Source organism: Pleurodeles waltl, chromosome 4_2 (genome assembly GCF_031143425.1).
Source record: "Pleurodeles waltl isolate 20211129_DDA chromosome 4_2, aPleWal1.hap1.20221129, whole genome shotgun sequence".
NCBI classification, from domain to species: domain Eukaryota; kingdom Metazoa; phylum Chordata; class Amphibia; order Caudata; family Salamandridae; genus Pleurodeles; species Pleurodeles waltl.
Window position 1 is genome coordinate 445,897,915 of NC_090443.1, and position 19,744 is coordinate 445,917,658.

General features: G+C 42.7%; 1 protein-coding gene across 1 annotated transcript in view; it reads left to right on the forward strand.

Annotated features, from left to right (window-relative positions):
• LOC138292885 (hepatic lectin-like) overlaps positions 1-19,744 on the forward strand; it is a 107,632-nt gene that overhangs the window by 59,773 nt on the left and 28,115 nt on the right. The window contains exons 5-8 of the mRNA XM_069231737.1: positions 2,246-2,302; positions 4,607-4,732; positions 12,137-12,199; positions 14,037-14,138. Coding sequence (XP_069087838.1) covers positions 2,246-2,302; positions 4,607-4,732; positions 12,137-12,199; positions 14,037-14,138 — 348 coding nt within the window. The remainder of the gene's footprint in view (positions 1-2,245; positions 2,303-4,606; positions 4,733-12,136; positions 12,200-14,036; positions 14,139-19,744) is intronic.

Here is a 19,744-nt window from a genome sequence, read left to right on the forward strand (position 1 = left end):
TGGCGGTGCTCCCGCATCCCCGGCCCCGGCGGTCCTTGACCGCCGGCGTCGGAATGACCCCCTTAATGTGGCACAAGGGGTTATAACATGGCACAATGCAGCATGCATTGCGCCACTTTGTAAATCTGGCAAAGCAAATTTGACCTTGTTGGGCCACATTAGCGTAACAAAAATGCCGATAATGTGGCGCAAGGAGGCGCTAGGAGCTCTTAAATATGCCTCTGATTTTTGTCCGGGACTCAGTACTGAATTGCTCTTTGTCACTGCTATTAAATGACCTGAGGATTGGGCTTCTCAGTGCGTTCAACTCCCTAGATTGTGTCATTATGTCTAACAGACTGGCAGATATTGGAATTAAAGCTGGGCCTTACTTGAGTTTGAATCCTTCCTCAACAGACAACAAAGGGTAGCCTATTCTATGTTTCTTTGCCTACAAATGTTGGTTTCGCCATTTCACAGGGCTCCATTCTTTCACCAGTACTTTCTGATATGTATATGCATTCTGTGGCACACCTGTTGCACAATTTAGAAACTACATTTTCTATATATGCCAACAATATCCAGACCATTCTGCCTCCTCCCTATTAGCAGAGCCTGTTGCGGCTCAGTTACACGGTAGTGGATTGCAGAACATTATTTAAAACTGAATCTTGGTAAAACAGAGATTACAATCACCATTCCTAAAATATAAGTACAAGAAATCTGTTGGTCATCCTGTTTGGCTTTCCCCATCTCCACCTCTCCCTGCCACCTCTGTTCATAACCTGGAAATCTATATTGATTCTGAGCTTGACCTTAGTACTCAAGTAGCGAAGATTTCTAAGTCTTGCTACAATCAGCTGAAACTGCTCTTGCAAATATTGCCTGTTCCACAGTTCACTGTAGACTAGATTATGGTAATTTCATCTTTTTGACAGCCTGTAAGAAACAACTGGCAAGACGGCAAGTGGTGCAAAACACTAAAGTGCACCTGATCTACGGCCTCAAGAAAATTGACTGTGTAACTAAAGCAAGAAAGGCACTTCCTTGCCTCCCTGTGCACACTGGAGTCATCCTTAAGGCCATGACTATTGTTCATAAGATGATTTATTTACATTTGCCAGCCTTTATGATTTCACTGCACAAATCCCCGTAGAATCTAAGTTCCAACAATCTTTTTCTACTTTCTGTCCTCAAATCTCGCACTGAATGCTCTGGGGACAGAGCTTTGATGTTGCCACAGCAACAATGTGGAACTCCCTTCCTTTTGGTGTTGGCAGCATACCCTCTATTACTCATTTACCTTTAAAAACGTACCTGTTTGATCAGTAATCCATCAGATGTAATTCCTCCTTTAACGAGAAGACACCCTCTGCCATGAAGGTTGCCTTTACTCAAATATGCTAAACAGAAATAAATATGAGCATGTTGCCAAACCAATACTTCCGACACCAGCTCATTTTTTTTCCGGTGGGGGGGGGGTTAAAAGTTTACGCTGAACTGAGCAATTCAAGCTAAGACCCAACTGCACATTCATGTGGGCTAATTCTATCATTTGTGTACATCATCCACTCTGTCCCACACCATTACTCATCTCCCCCTAATCAAATGATCTTGGCTGCCTGTCACAACTTGTCCAGCGACAGGAAGTATGCTACATATATACTCCCCATGTACTGATGAACAGGGCCTTGGTTTTGTCAGCATGTCATTGGTTAGGGGGTGTAGCGTAGAGCTAGCAGTGACAAAACAAGTTGGTCATTTAGAAATGTGTCTTTAGATTTTTCTTTACAAGGAAAATTTGAAATTCACATCAGCCCGTAGAATAACATGGCTCATAGTAACAGTTCACAGTATTTTCCGGTACCGTATTGTATTGCAAAAACAGACTAGTATGTAGATTAGCTGGGATACTCCTCAAAAAGCCCCCAATGTGTCTGAAGAACCAGTAGGAGTCTGGACGGTTAGCCACTGAGAGGCTTCTGTAGAATGCCAAAGAGTCTGTCCTACACGCCTTTCAGGAACAGTAGCCAGTTGTTACCGGGCCACTTCATGCATAGATCATTATGCTTCTGATTATTTAAGTATCTGCACTCAGTGCCCAGAGGGCAGCTGCATACAGTGTTCGGCCGACAGGAAAGGAGATACTGTGAATAGAGACCTTGGGCGTAGAAATGCCTCCTGTCTAACCCTCAATGCCATTCTCCCGTCTAACCCACCATGCCATTCTCCTCCCGTCTAACCCACCACGCCGTTCTTCTTCCAGGTCTGGACTTCTCCTCTCCGGCTGTGGAAGCAGCTTTTCGGACTCCAGAAGCGCCAGGTAAATAAACCTATTCCTTATAATTGGCAAAGAATGGGGCGGTAGAGGTGGCAGATCCCCATGATACAGTATGTAATTGCTAGGCAAGCCACCTCCAGCATTCTCACAGTTTGCAGAGCAACAAGCAGTAGCAGATCAGTCCCTCTTTTGATTCAACTGAGGCCATAGTAACAGATGACGGATATCCAGTACAGTGATCGTTCACCACGAAGTGTATTGGCAATTTTTACTATACTTCTAGACGCCACACTGGAAATAAAAGAAGGGCTGTTTTTCACACTCCTCGGTGGCGTGCACGCAGCTCCACAGCAGCCACCTATCAGATGTGGTCAGGATATCTGCCAATAGGTATGCTGCAGCTGCTGGTCATAATGTGAGGACATTAAGGAGGAAATGTTAGGTATTTTAGAACATCTACTCACACACCAATCAAAGGCTTAAAACGTTTACTATCAACAAGAAAAAATAGTGGCCTGAGGACCAGAACCAGGCAACAAGAGTTTCACTAGAAAACTGGGCTGTAGCAAGTTCTCTATGCAAAGGCAGGACACACGTTTACAGTATTTCAGAGATAGTTGTGAAAAGGGGAATATGTGATAGACTAAAACAAAGGGAGCATACAAGTGTCTGAAGACGGAGGCCACAAGAAATGAAAAACACAACCTTCAGTTTGTAACAAAAACGTAAATATTTGGCTGAGCAAGCCAATCGACCCTCTTTCACCTCCTGAGCAAAGATGTGAATGAGAGGTTCAGAATGTAGAGATGGCCACTTCTATCAGGCATTTGCTAGTATAACAACAAAAACATAGCTGAAATGAGTTATATTTATGCTAATGAAACATAATTTCACAAGTTCAGCAATGCTTTCCTAATTGTGGGTAGCAGTACTTTTTAAATATAAATTAAGCGGGGTAACACCATCTTTGTAATCTGTGCCTCTCTAAGGCTTGCAGTGGATGCGCAAACCATGAACAACAGCTCCTGAAGAAACACTTGCCTTTCAGAAGTGAACGTCACTTCCACTCTGGCCATTTGATGTCATGAGACAGTTGTGACATGTGCTGCAGAGCACCAGTTTTATTTAGTTTCCTTCTTCAGCAGAGTTGGAAAGGCTAATTCAACATATTCGATCCATAGGGTGACCACCGGACCAGAGGAGCAACTCCTGCAGTCTCTGTATGGGGCTGACTGTTTGTTTCATACAATAAAACTCTGCCCTTCCCTGGAGGAGTTCACAGAAGAACCGTACAACACTTGAAATGGAAGACCACCAAGCCCTTACATGCTGAAGGACATTGCTTCATCTGAAAGATGAGACATGTCCAGTCTTCACCACTACATGCAGGTGGACTTTATATGAAAAATAAGAACACACAAGTCTCCTCACCCCTTTCATGAGAACATCACATTGTAAGGATGAGAGAGGACCCTTACAGGCCTCTCCTTCTGGACTCCACAGTTCCAAACTCCTGCCCTGTGGTTTAAGACCCCTGCCCTGTGGTTGAGAGAGAGGGCCCCGTGAGTGCCCCGCCTTCCGCCTGAGATCTTACATCAGTTGAAAGGCAGCAAGAAACTGATCATTTCCCATGAAAATAATAAATATAACCAAGGAGAAAATACCCCACTGTTCGATTCAACACCCATTTGACCTTGTGCCAACTTGATCCTGCAGAAGATATCACGTCACCCGAACCAGGGGCTGTAGTAGAATTAGTGGGATGTGGGAAGTTACAACTTCTTTACTTAACATAGCTAACTTGATGAGGTCTTCTGCTGACTGAAACTGAAGACAGTAGATTAAATAACAATGACTGATACATTATCCGGCCTACAAAAATATCTTCCAACACAAGTGTTGTCCTGCACCTAAACTCACTATCAAGTACTTGTGCCTAAATGCATAACAACTACAATTTAGACAGTAAATGAATACATGTATTAAGTTATGTGAGAAGTGGGGTTCGCTGCTTTTAGTGACTTGAATTAGGATGAAAATTTTTGAAGGGTGATATTTATGCAATGTCTGTGTTTTGACAAGGGAGTGTTTTCATGCTTGGAACACTCTTTTGCAGTTTACTATAGTATTCGAACTTTCACAGGTATTCAATTGCTCACCAACTGCGGTAACAAGAAGGCTCAGTAAGTTGGACTGGCTAATGTTGGATCAGCGAAATTGCAGTTCCATAGGCAACTTGTTGCAGATTTCTGTGCTTGAAGCACACTCTTCCAACCTAGATTTGTGGAACACTTTTGAATTCTTACTTTTTAGTGCTGCTTTCTCATTGTTGATCTCCTTTTGCAGTTGTGACTTCATCCACCTCCACTAAAAAGGCGGACAGCGGAAGAAGATCTATCCTTGTCCTCAGTATCCTACTGGGGATTTTGTTCCTTGGCAGCATCACCTTCACCTCCATTGCGCTGCTGAACAGTAAGTACAAAACTCAGAAAATGCACAGTAATCAAAAAGGACATGCACCGACTTGTACGTAAGGCACATGCCTGCAATGCCTCATTATGGCACTAGCGGATACATTGCTAAGCAAGCCCAGGCCAAGAAGTGGACTTGCTGCATCAGTTCTGGGCTTATTGCAAAGTCTACAAATGACAGTCCTTCTTAGCACCTCGATTCCATTTCTTTCACTGGAACAGGAGAATTGACAAAGTGTGTTGGTGTAAGACATTGGGTTATTGGTTGAGGGGAATGGAAGCTCCATTCAGGCAACAACCAAAGTCCTTGTCAGGGTGAATCACAAAAGTTACTAAATCATACTGTGATTAACCCTCTGGTAGCTTTGCGCAAAAGCAGTCAGGCTTAATTTAGAGATCATCTGTAATGGGGAATGACACTACAGGCTTCAACTTCTTATCTGCTGAGGAACGTTTAGTAACCTGCCTTCCTTAGCAGGTGTATCCTCTTTTAGGGATTTATCCAGGTAATAGGTGATAGTCTTGGGTGATTTTCAATCAGAAGGTTCTTGTTCCGAGAGGCGGTGGGAGCTGGCCAATGATTTTCCTTCTTGAGTTGGAATGTTGCAGGTAGAAACTATACGTTTTCCAACCCTGCATGGATTGCTTTTGTTGCTAGTCATGGTTTTGTAGCTCTGCAGGAAATCTGGGCAACTACTCCCATCTCATATCCTCGGTTCACCAATTATTCCTGCCCAGTTACTCCCTCTTCCCGTGGTACAGCCAGTGGTGGACTTTCCATCTGGGTGTAAGTAAACCTTAAAGTGGAAGTTACGGCATTTAATAACAAGGGCTCTGCCTTTCAAGCACTGCTCATCAAGGATCTTTTTAGTTCTTATGATTTTTACCTGGTTAATTTTCATAATAATGCTTTTGTAGACTCTGACTGCATTCACCTTTCAGTTATTTACTTTTCTTTCAGGCTAGAGGCCTAATGGGGAAGGTGTTCATGCTAAGCCATTTTACTTTTTATGTGGTGATTTTAATGCCAAGTTAACTGCCTTTCATGAGGATTTGGGATTTGACAATCAAATTGCCCCTTTAGGACAGATGGATGGCAGATGGAAGGAGCTTGGCCATTTCATTTTGGATCATGACCTTGTTAATTTGATTTATTTGTTCAATGGAGACGGCCCTCGTACGGGCACTTTCAGAGGATGGGGATGAGCCTCGATCATTGATTATATTTTCTCTACCATTGCTTTTTCTTCATGGTTTTATTGGGGCTACATTAAGGAAGTAGAATGGGGGGACCATAATTCCCTGATTGTTGACATTTTCCTGTGAGCAAGGCTAATGCACCAGCCATTTCTGTGGTGATTATCCAGCACTCTAATGATGGCTGTAGGTTAATCTGGCAGTTGAAGGACCCTGTATCTACCCTCGGCTAACCTCTAAAGAACCATCAGGAGTTATTCTAAAGATATTTGGGAGACGGGTGCAGTAGTGTCTTGTCCCATTAAGAAGCCCTTTGCTCTTATATTACAAACCATCTGCTGAAGCCCAGTAGGAGTAAACAAGAGTGCCCACCCTGTTTTGTCAGTAATTGCTCTGAAGCTAACCGCTGCTTGAGGATGGCACTCTTGGTTATCCCCAAAGATTGTGAGGAGATTAGGACAGCAAGGTTAAACTATAAAAAACATATTGCAGAGGACATCGGATTGGAGGGATGCCTACAGTATAAAATAAGAAATGCTACCCCCCCGCCTGATTTTCACTTTGCTGGAAGTTGTAGCTGCTGTACAGCAAAGCCCTAGTAGACAGGTCCCCAGGCCGTATGGGGTGCCCATGGGCCTCATAAAATGTAACATCGATCTCTGGGCCCCTCTCTATCCAGTACCTTTAACAACTCCTTTTGTCACAAGCTTCCAAGCTCTTAGAGGACGTTAACTATTGTTCCTGTCTTCCAAAACGGTGGACTGGGTACCATGGAACAGTGCTTGAATCTACATTTGATTCTTACAAATACACCGTTGTCAGGCACTGTCCACTGTACCTTGCATTTATGTATCTTTCCACAGCATTCAACTGTGTAAACAGAGCTAAACTTTTATTAATGCTGTTGGATTTGGGGTTGGACATTGCTTTGGTGAATTTTGTATTCACCATGCATGAGGATCTTATAGCCAAGATATAATTTGGCCCTACACGTGAATTGCCGGAATGCTTTCCACTGGCCAGAGGGGTGCAAGGATGTATTTTGGCTCCGCTATTGTGTATTCTTTTCATAAACTTACTAAGCTCACATTTCCCCATGTAACCACAGATTTTCCAAAAATACAGAACTTGCTGGTAGTTGTGCTGCTTTATGCAGCTGATGTGGTCCTCTACGCCCAGATCTTTGTATTCTGGTTGATGCTTTTGTGGCTTTCATGAGTAACCTCGACCTAACCATCAACTATGGGAAGTTGCACATAGCATGAAGCCTGGGCAAAAAAGGGTCCTTGATACTCCACATCAACAGGCAAATTCTGACCAGTTTTGATAGTTTTTCTACTCTCTGTGTTATTTTTGATGCATTGGGCTCCTGGCATTTTCAGGTTACCTTAGCACAACTGAAACTAAGTAGGTTGGCAGGGTCCCTTTTGAATATTCCCGAAGCAACTTGGAATGGCTAACCCACACTATTTAAAACAAATTATAATGCACAATGTGTTTCTGCCGATTTGTATCGGGCAGTAATCTAGGGATATTCAAATCTTTCAGCTGTGGAACTCAAGGGAAACCATATTTGTAGGTGTTGTCTTCATCTCCCTCTTAATGGCTCGCATTTTATCATCCATTCGGACCCTAATTTGGATTTTATCACAAAAAAACGTAGTCGGCCCCATTAATGCTCTGGACCAATTTATAGACCAACGTGGAGGCCAGTCTATGTAGGGAAATCATGCAGTATTCTCTCAGCCTTAACTGGGGTTGTTCTGTCACGTGGATGAGCTCAGTTGTCAGAACATTCAACAATCTAGGACTATCCTCCATGTTTCATGCACCTTGCACTATATAAGAATCTGATAAGATGAAGGTTAAGTTGAGATTTGACAGTTTCAACCTTTCGGGTAGACTACGTTCTGAACCTACCAAAAGGTCAGTTAGGTCGTTTTTAGCACTTAGCATGTCTGAGATACCAACAGTTTATTAATCCCTACCTCTTTCTAGATAGGAGAGGTTGCTCTAGTTTCACTTCAGGGTAGGCTTGGCTTGGCGCCTTCTTTGTTTCTGGGAAGGTCCCTGTGAGTTGGGGATGCACACTCTGGCCAGTCCTTGTGGCAGGTCCTCAACCTAAATTTTGATGCACTTAATGTTTTCCTGTCAGTGTTACAGAGCTCCTTTTATTAACTACCTGAAGCCGGTTTTAATGTCCCTGGGTTTTAGAAAATGGCATGATGCATTATTTCATCTACAGCGTTTAGATGCCCAGATGTGTGTTTTAGAGTTTCTTCTTTCTTTAAGGTGGCTGTCAGGTACAGGAAATCCACGGAAGCCTGAGCTAGGACCTTATCATTAGCTTGTTTAGCTTGGATGCATTAAGCAGGATCTTTTGAGTTCCACCCGTTTAGCATGTATATCTTGCATGATTGCAATGAATATGACAAGGTTTTTTTTCTTTAAATGTGTTGTTGTGATTCTGATTTTATTGTATTATCCTTTATGGTTATGCGAAGCAGAATAAATATTACTTTGACTTTACTTTATTTGCTTTATCAGTTTCTGGGCTTATTGCAAAGTCTGCAAAAGACAGTCCTTCTTAGCACCTCGATTACATTTCTTGCACTGGAACGGGACGATCAGCAAAGTATGTTGGTGTGAGAAATTGGGTTATTGGCTGAGGGAGATAGAAACTCCACTCAGGCAACAACCACAGTCCTTGTCATGGAGAACCACAAAAGTTAATAAATTACCATGTGATTAACCATCTGCTAGTTCACACAAAAGCAGTCAGGCTTAACTTAGAAACAATCTGTAAAGTATTTATGCAGCACACAAATGGCAATAAAGTGACAACACAACACAAGAAAAATCCCAAACCAATTCAAGAAACTAGATCCAACTTCAATAAATATAATAATACCAGAGTGACAAAAATCCAATCAATAGAACCAGAGAAATTTAATTTTACAGGATTAATTAAACAGAGCACAAAAAAGGTGCAAAGTGTCAACTTGGGTTCTCTGGTCATACTGGACCAGGACAAAGTTGGACGTTCAGGCCAGCTGCAATGAAGTGTAGGCTGGGCACAGGACCTAGTTCGGCTAGCTGGGTGATTTACCTTATTGCCTTACGGCAAGGTTTTGTGCGTTGAGACTTTGCAGGGCTTTTTGTCACTCGGCATTGGTTCAGATTAAGTTTTCAACTGTGTAGCCAGGCTTTATGTCGCTCAGTGTCAGCTCCAATGAAGCTGTCAGCTGGGTGGAGAGGCTTTGTGGGGCTTTGTGTCGCTGCCCTCCAGGTTTGATGGAGCCTTCCGTGAGGCAAGGTTGAGTACTGTCTGATGGCAGTGAAGGGTCCATGAAATGCGGAGGCATCTCTTGGGGAACCTGAATCACTCCAGCAGAGGCCAGCAGGGCTTAGGCAGGTCCACCGGTCTAATCTTCCCTCCCAGACAGCAAGGCAGACCTTCAAGCAGCAAGACAGTCCTCTGACAGCAAGGTAGTCCTTCTTCTGTACCTTCCACAGGTCCAGGAGTGTTCAAATAAGTGGCTCTGGAGTTCCAATATTTATATCTGGTGCCAGACCTTATGTGGGGGGACTCACTGTCCTATTCCACATCTAGGTCTGGACAGTTCTTCTCCTTCGCCTATTTAGGCTCCAACCCGTCAGAAAGTGGCAAAAGGCAGGGCAGACCTGGTGTCAGATTTCTTGTATGTGTGTATGTGCATGAGACAAGGTCCTTTAAAGTGCAAGTGGGGCTGGGTGCAAATCCTCCCTAGTCTTCCTGCAAAGATGGCCCATCTTGTCCCAGAGCTAAGCCCCCTTTGTGTTGCTGTCTGGCAAGAATATAGAGACCCCGGCAGCAGAGCCATTTGTATTCATGTGCCCAAGGCACTGGCAGAAGGCACGGATGGTTAGGACAAGAAAATGCCAACTTTCTAAAAGTAGTATTTTCAAAATTGTGACTTAAAAAACAACTTTACAATGAAAAATTTCAAATTACAATTCATCTGAGTCTAAACAGCATATCTCTATCTGGTCCAAATCTAAAGCTATCACTTATTGAATGCAATACGGCAACCCAGTTCTATTCAATGGGAGTGATAAGCCTTACAAGAGTGAAAAATGACTTTAGGAGCTTTTCGGTGGTAGGACATGTAAAATGTAAACACACATGTTGTACGTTTTAAATACAGTGCACCATGCCCTATGACCATTTAGGGCCTAACTTAGGGGTGACTTACACATATTAAAAAGGAAGGTCTAGGCCTGGCAAAATGTTTATTTTGCCAGGTTGGAATTCCAGTTTAAAACTGCACTATAGGCCACAATGGGATACCTGGGGAATGTTTCAAAAGGCTACTTTAGCGGTTGTCGAAATGAGTGGTGCTGCCTACTAGTACTATTTAAATTATAGGCCCTGGGTACATGTACTATCACATAGTAGGGACTTATAAGTAAACTAACTGTACTTACCAGGTGTAGGCCAATTATAATATATTTTAGGCAGAGAGCACAAGCACTTTAACACTGGTCAGCAGTTATAAAGGGCACATAGTCCTTAAAGCCACCAAAAACGGGTTCAGCAAAGAAAGGGAGGGAAGGCAAAAAGTTTGTGGTGACTCTTCTGATAAGGCCCAAGTCCAGCAGATGGCCACTAAAGTTTTAAGCCATTAGGTGAAATTGGAGTAACCATAAAAAAACAGAAATACACTTACCACAAAGCCCAAACTAAGAAAGGTAATAATGAGGAAAAAATACCACAGCACAACAAAAATGTAAAATTTCAAATTTTAGTAAAAGCGATGTGGTTTTAGTAAAAGTGAAGTGTAAAAGTTAGAGCTAGGGTTAGGGCAAGGCTAAAGCTAGAGATAGGGTTAGCATAAGGTGGACAATAAAGGTTAGGGCTCACATTATGATTACCGATAGTACTAAAGTAATGAAAGGTTTCAGGGGTCAGTGTTAAGATTAGGGCTACATTTATATGGTAACGGGTTGGCTATAAGCTGGTGCCATATTTTCAGCTTCACTGCATTTTTGATTATAGGTTCTTTACTATGGTTGACATAATGCAATAAAAAAAACACATTTGGTTGTAGTTTCTTGAGAGAGACGTCACAGTTGTAGCGTTCTTCATTTTCACATATAGCAAGTGTCATCCTTTTTCTTATCCACCAAAAGCGGGTATCCTACCCCTAAGCATGCGTTATCCCCCACTGAACAGGGTAGGGACGGCAGGTTGACCCGAAGAATACCCTTCTGATTCCAGCAAGGATTTCTTTATGATCTTTCCAATTTATTCTGATTGTGAAGTTTCATTTTAGTTTCTCTCCCATGCAGTTCCTCTTCAGACCCAGCAGCCTATTGGAGCTATTTAAAGATGAGTTTGAAAAATCTGAGTACTAGCAGCTTGGATGTGACTCTTAGTTTATCCCACTCTTTTAGATTTCATATTTTGGGGTCAAACTTAGGATATAATTAAAGTTTATTTTCTTTTGAATTCTGTTTTTTCCTTTCTGGGTTTGAGAATTGCTTTGAGATAAGAACCTTCAAGTGCATGTAATTCTGCGTCAGTTGTATAATTTACTCCCACTTCTTTGGGCACATTCCTCTGAGGGTTTTGCATTTCTCGCCCAGTAATGTCATTTTGAATATGTTGGATTTTTCCAACAAGAATGTGGTGAGTTTGCTTTAAAAGCCTTGAAACGTGGTTAAAGAAGGAGGCTAATGCTGGTTTAGGAAAACGTTTAGAACCAGCCAAGGAAGGTGGCTGTGGGGCATGGTGTGGTGGAGAGTAGCAGCTTTGTTGTGGAAGGAAAAAATTACAGTCACAACTATAGAAGTGAGTGCAATTGGGACCGAAGTTACCTTACGGCAACTGCAACTAGCTGCCATATAGTGCAACCACAAATGGCTACAAAAGGGTGCTAGATCGGACCACTGACCGTGAAGCCGGTCTTGTTGCTAACAAAAATCGTGCACCCTAACAGTAAAACATAATTTTGGATCAGGTTGTGATATTCGTGCACCTGAGCTGAACACATTTACATAAAACCTGGAGGGAAACACACAAGCGAAGGCACTTCAGTAGTGGTCTGCTTCAGTTAACAGGTCGTAGAAGAAACACTCAAGCAGAGGGGAAATGCTGACTACCTGATTTTTTTATTTTTCTAATTTCAAATACCGAATCCTAAACCTTCCTCTTATATTTTTTTAGATGCAAAGTTGTCCGAAGAACTGAGGATGATGACTTCAGCCCTCTCTGAGAACAGAAGTCATGGTAAGTGTATCTGTACAATGACGTTTGCTAGAGTTAGCTGAATAATCTATCCCCGTTATACTGTGTAGGGATTAAATGCACTGAAAAAATATGACAAACCTCAGTCCATATAGGACCAATTTTGATTTTAAGATTCCATCTCAATAATCAGTCTGCTCTAGAACACATTGTGCTTTGGACTGAATTAAGATTATAAATTTGCTGCAGGAGGCATCAGCACCCTTTGATAACATCCAATACCACAGCCAATTGTGGATCACACCAGTTCTTTAGATTAAAGGGAATAACCATTTAGATTGAATCTGATGATAGGAAGAACATCTTAAATTCAGATTAAATCCTACTCACTCACCAGTTCAACAGACAAGACATACTCAATCTTAGATAAAATGGAACACCAAAGCCGTCTGTGTAGACACCCTGAGATTTAGATTAAATATTCATATTAAACCACCTGCCTAATGAAGACATCACACTGGGTTTTATATTAAACTACAATTACCAGCCCAATATAAAACGAACACTGACCTTTAAATTAAATAAGAATCACCAGCCTACCAAGTATAAACAATAACCTTTAGATCATAAACAGTTACCTTAGAGAGCTAAGAAAGCTTTAATAATCTTTTTTTCTGGATTTACTGTTTACTTTTAACTCACAATCACCAGCCAACTGCAGGACGCACGCTGATCTTTCGATTAAATGACAGTCACCGGGCCCCGGGGAAGATGCGCAGAGATTCAGATTAAATTACCAGATTAAATACAGCAAATGGGTAACACACATTGAGTTTTTCATTGAACCTGGCACACCAGTCCATTGGGAAGGCAGACATTAATTTTTAATCACCAATCAATTGGAATATCCACCATAGATTTAGATGTGATCCCTGTTACCACTTTTATCACAAAGTCAATGAAGAACACACTTCGACCTTCAGAATAAATTGGAATCAACAGATCTGTACAGAACACACCCTAAAATTTAGATTGAATCTCAGTTACTAGGGCATTAGAAAATACACACCATCTGAAGAATAGCCAGAGTGTGGGTTTGATGTTCCTTAGGTTCACATGGTCCAGTATAGAGGTCATTTTAGCACCCAATGTGATGTTTTCCACTTCCTATGCGTGTGTAGGCAGATGGGATGAGGGCCCAAGCAGGATCTTTTTCTTGCTTTTGTGGGTATCCATTTCTGCTGTGGGTCCCTGTAGCCAGAGTTTCCCAAAGAGTGAATGTGTTGCTTTATTTGGTACTGTGCTTACTTATTCACTGCATGATGCAAGCTGTATGTGTTAAATGGATTCACCGTCTAACAGCTCTTACTTTTCCTGTCCTCATTGGAGTACACAAAAAGAGTGTTGGATGGTGAGGACAGTTATATATCAAGTAGGTATTAGACCTGGGAGCGATGAGATATAGGGCCAGTCGCATAGCAAGGATGTCATGGGCCCTAGTGCAAGCAAGTAAAATGCCCCCAGCCATATTTGAGGTAGCAAAACACCACTAGCTGGAGTTCAGATGGCTAACAGAACTGGGCCCTGGTGTTACTGCACCTGCTGCTTCATTGATAGCGGCACCATTATGCAAGACCTGATCCTCTGAAACCTCTCCTCCTCATTTCACAGCAACATTGTGAATAAATCCAATATCACCACACTATCTTATACTGTCAGAAATGTGGGTATCATGGGGTTTACTAACAATGTCCTGGAACCCCGCTGGCACCAAAGAGGAACCTGACTCCAGGATGCAATGTGTTGTAGTGCATTTAACACTTACACCCACTGGCCATGGACCAGCCTACGCTCCTCACCAGAGATTCTGTCTTCATAGTGTTGAAGGATCTGCAAGATTTCAAGGAGGCGCAGGAGAAGGACTTGCTGGATTACAAGGTGAATATGGACCAGTACATGGAGAAACTAAAGAATAGAACTGGTAAGAAAGCGTGAAGATCTTTTTTTGTATCAGAGTAGCAGTGGGAGGATTTTGATTGTTTGTATTTTATTTGTAAATGCACTTCACAAGAGGAAAATCCCACTAATCCTGCTTCTATAAATCTAGAGGTGGATTTCCAATTATCCAAATAATTTTTAGGAGAATCTAAGTATTAGTAAAGAAACAGAGGCTACCATTATGCATTAGACTCTTTAATGCTAAACCTCAGCAGCTACAATTCAATGAAAACCTTGAAGTCTAACCACAAAACGTTTAACTGAAACCAATTTCTGTTAGCTGCACACTAGATCCTTCCTCTTTGGAGCTTCCAAGACAGAGAACACACTTCTGCCCATCCCAATCTGAAGAAACCATTCTACCCACCTTTCAACCTAGGAACACCATCTTGAGCGCAATCTTTTCCAGAACACTGTGCCTCTGAAAGAAAATATACGTCCTTCATTAACTGTCCTCTTGACCAAAATGTTAACATCCTTACAGAAACGTTGCATGAACAAAACGTCACAGGGCCTACCCATTGACAGTGCAACTGCCTCCTTTACTGATGCTCTGATCTCGTCATCAGCCTGATATCAGTCTGTCCTACCACAGCAGAAGAAGGCAATAGTTAACCTGATTCTTCACGGTCTATTGTGCCACTTCGTAGCGCACAATAACATATCCATCTGCTATTAACCTATAATATTCCTGTGCTAGTATACTCAGTGTATGCCTGCCCAAAATCTCCTCACTTTATGAGTGCCTTGATAGTGTAGATGGGCTCTTTTTTATATGATTTTTAATATGGCACCCTATTTACATGAAATCTTGCAAACATATAAAATCTCGTTGAGTGATGGTTTTCCTTTCACTGTGACAGCTGCTTAAGCCTGTCCTAGTCAACTCAAGAATAGCAAGTGACCTTCCTGTTAGCCGGTGCTCATGTCACTGTTCCATGCAACTTTCTGCTCTTCCACACAGAAGCTGGGGGCATCATCTACAGATGGCATGCAACTCCAAGAAATCATCTTGTAGGTTGGAGAAAACTTAGAAAGAAAAAAAACTGCTTCTAGTACTTAACAAAGGAAACCACTACCAAAGAAGGTGACCAAACCTTTTAGCAATTCATTAAACCAATCATTGTAAAACTAACACAGGCACAATCCAGATTCATTGTCATAAACACTCTAACTGTTTGAAGTTATATCCCCAAGAGCCATAAAAATCATAAACACATTGCCTAAAAAGTCTATTGACTTAGAGTATAATTGAAGTAAAGGGGGGTAAAGGAGTGCCTATCTGAAGACCTGGATTAAAAAAGAGGGATGAACTAGAGTGCAACTGGCAGATTTGTAGATTGGACTGGCCTACAAGGCAATGTTGTAGTGCCCAAAGGAATGGTCTGACAGGCCATTGTGTGAGCTGTTGTTTTTTTCTGTGGCCATTTGTGGACCTCATGGACTTTATTTACTATTAGTTTCACTGATTTTGCCACAAACATTGCTACAGCGAACACAAATGCATACAGTCGCCTATACCTTGCAAATACTTACACATCGTGAGTTTACAAGTCCAAAACTGCCCTGATTTGCAAATGTGGGCCACTTTTTTATCTATCTGTTTCACTAAGCGGGTGTCACTTTTATTTTGGTACCCGGGTCTTTTTTCTGTTCCAGTCTAACCCTGCACATATGATGTTATGTCTGTACTTAGACTGTATGGTTTTCTATGAAACAGAGTTCTGAGGGTTAGTTAGTATTACAGTATCAAAGGAATAATTCTAGTCTCTGGTCTTCTCATAACATTTACCATCAGAAAGAGTTGAAGATGACCTTATAGCAGTGCTGGAAAGGCAAAGGGAAGATGAAGATAGATACATGAAAATATCGTGGCAAATCCTCTTGAGAGTATGGCAGGGCAGGCTGGGGTTACTGGTCCACAACTGTGTGGATGGGATTGTTTGCCTCTGGTGTTTTGGGGTTTTCCCTTCTGTGACTCGGCAAACTGGGCAAAATACACCCTTTCTGACACTTCACCATCACAGTAGTGAGGGTGAGCAGACAAAGGGGGTCATTCCGACCCCGGCGAGCGCCGCCCGCCGGGCGGAGACCGCCAAAAGACCGTACCGTGGTCAAATGACCGCGGCAGTCATTCAGACTTTCCCGCTGGGCGGGCGGGCGACCGCCAAAAGGCCGCCCGCCCGCCCAGCGGGAAAGCCCCAGCAACGATGAAGCCGGCTCCGAATGGAGCCGGCGGAGTTGCTGGTGTGCGACGGGTGCAGTGGCACCCGTCGCGATTTTCAGTGTCTGCTTTGCAGACACTGAAAATCTTAATGGGGCCCTGTTAGGGGGCCCCTGCACTGCCCATGCCAGTAGCATGGGCACTGCAGGGGCCCCCAGGGGCCCCACGACACCCGTTCCCGCCAGGCTGGAGGGAAGGGGGTCGGAATCCCCATGGCGGCGCTGCTTGCAGCGCCGCTGTGGAGGATTCCCTGGGGCAGGGGAAAACCGGCGGGAAACCGCCGGTTTCCCTTTTCTGACCGCGGCTTTACCGCCGCGGTCAGAATTGCCCCTGAAGCACCGCCAGCCTGTTGGCGGTGCTTCCTCCGTCCCCGGCCCTGGCGGTCCATGACCGCCAGGGTCGGATTGAGGCCCAAAGTCTTCTCTTGAAGACAGTGTGGGAGGGGTGGAGACTCAGAAGTCAAACAGTGAAACAAGAGACACAATAACTGACTGTTCAGCCCAGTGCTTGTCTTAATAGAAAGAGAATAAAGATAATATTACAGCAAAATGAAATACCACACACAGTGATGGGGATTCAGCTAAAGGGTTCTATAAACACGTCTGTGAGTCTCTAGTTAAGTACGACAGTCTTCTTACCACCTGCAGCGGTCTAACATAACAGACAATATCTACAGAAATCTAACAATGACAAAAAGTCATAGACGAGAACTAGGAACAGGTGAGAGTCCACTCTAGTCTGTGTAAGCAACTGTCATGTTTGGTAGGTCAGTTTGTTCTGACTTCGAGCAAAACAGTTCACACTATGAATCTTTATTCTCCCTAATGTGCAGATTTATCCTTTTGAGTTCAAGTTGGTGACTATCAGTCTTTGATTTTGAGTCCCTAGTTTCCTGTTTCCTGAACACGGTTCCACGACCAGTGCCTTCGTGCGTCTTAGACCTTACCTCTGGTAACAAGGAACACAGCAGGACCTGGCAGTGGTCTCTTATCTTGGCAGTTGAAACCTCAATGCTGTCAAAGGAATCTGTGGTATCTTGTATTTCCTGTGTTGGTTCATCCCTGGCCCAGGTGTCCCCTCTGACCCTTATCATAATGGGCTCTCCCACCAGGATTCCAGGAGGAGAGCTGAGACTGTTGGACGAGATCTGAGGGTGACAAGGACTGTGATGTGAGGTGGCTGGGGCGTTGTATTATTAAACTTATCATTAGACTGTCATCGCTTTCCTGTGTGATCATTGGCCATCTCTACACTGGCGACGAGAGTGGGATCCTGTGATGCAAAAGAGAACACGCCCCAACACGGCAAGTTGTGAACAGCACATACGAACTGTGAAGAAGGATTAATTGAGCGCTGTTGTCCTGAGACAGATTCCGGTGAGGCAGTGTCTTTTACTTTTCACGAGGGATGGCGAAATTTAAATATAACCCTGCAGTGTAGAGGTAAAGTCATCGGATGTGAAAGCTTGCGTAACGACACAAGTGACCATCTGTCATTTTAGCCAGCACTCTCGCACTGGAACATTAAGGCAGTCTTGCCACATTTAATTAAGGGACATTACTATTTCTGTACAGCTCAGAGTGTGAGGAAAAGTGTAGTGGCTCCGAATGTCAACTGTTTGTTACCTGGAAGTCTCTATATTTAGCAGCTAAATCGTGGAAATAACTCTCCAGCTAAAAATCAAAGGTGTAAAATGGTTTAAGTCCGAATTATATCGATAATTGTGCCTCGGGGAATTCACCACAAAGGCCAACAGCTATAAATCTGCAGCACCTTCTGGGTATCACCTCAGGGAATTCCTCTCAGCTGAGGCAGAGCGCACGCACTTTGCATGTATAACCAAGGAAGAAACAAATAGTTCAAGGAATCTTCAAGCCAATATGACTTAAACAACTGCTGTATTTCAAAAATGTGTAACATTTTATAGAACTGAACCTTAATAAGGGACATCGAGTCGTTTTTCTCAAGATACAGCTCCCGTTTTTCCATAATAGAATTTATGTGCTATTAGCACCATCTAGTGGACAAACCTGAAAGGTGTCAGGCAGCAAGAAAATAACATAGGAGGTTTCAGCAGACCTCTGTGTCTGAATCGAACATATTAGAACAGTGGGCACTAAAGAGATACAGTGATCCACACACTAGAAATATTCAGAGTACAAAGGAAAGAAATGTTTGCATAGTTAACAACAGTTGTATTACTCAAATTACAAATAATAAGATTGAAGGCAACCTTATGTATTACAATACAATTACATATGCTGTGTGTATTGATTACTTCAGAATTTAATAATAGAATATTCATGTGAAATGCAAATAAATGTAATCAATATATATATTTAAAATCAAGTGAAGAGCTACAATTGGATAAAATATGAGGTTGTAGGTGCATATATGTGTCAAATTGTTTAGTACACAGGGATTTGACCAAGCACATAACTCGAATAGCATCTAACCACGTAGTCTCCCACCATGCAAAACATCACGCAACCTCCATTCTTCTTAAACACCCCAGGGGAACCATCAATGACATGGAATAAGTGGAAAAAGGTTTTTAATAACTACCTTATAGTGTGTGGTCCTAATATAAATGTCGAGAGAAAAGTTGCACTACTAGCACACTGCTTGGGAGCGGAAGGACAGGAAATCTTAGAACACCTTCCAGGTTTGTCAGATGAGGAAGGAAACAATTTGAAGGCATATGAAATATGTATGAAGAAGCTAGATAAACACTACCTACCCAGGATTAGTACAATTCTAGAGAGGTATCATTTTGGCAAACGCTCACAGAGGGAGGGGGAGAGCATAGAGGACTTTGTGTCTGAGCTAAGGAGATTGGCTTCATCCTGTAAATTTGGGGCAACCTTGGAAGAACGCATTCGTGACCAGTTCTTATTAACATGCAACATTGAGAGGGTCCGTGAGGAGTTATGGCTCAAAGATGACCCCCCCCTCAATGAGGTATTATTAGTATCAAAACAGGTAGAACATATGCTTTTGTGTGTAAAAGAACTTAGAGTTGAGAGTAAAAGTGCAACATCTGAGAATAAAGCAGAAGTAAACGTGGTGAAAGAGAAGAAGAAGGAAACTCAAAATACACCTGATAAAGAGTTTAGAGGACAGTGTTTCAGATGCGGAATGACAGGTCACATGGCCTACTGGAAAGAGTGCCCAGCATGGAGGGCAGTATGTAAAGGTTGTGGCAAGAAAGGTCATTTTGTTGCATGTTGTAGATATAAGAAAAATGATAAAAGAAATAACACTGTCAAAGTTTCTGAGGTTTATGATGAAATTGTGTTGCAAGTGAACAATTCAGGCGAAGGTAATCCCAAAGACATCATAAAAATAGATAACACTGAGGTTGA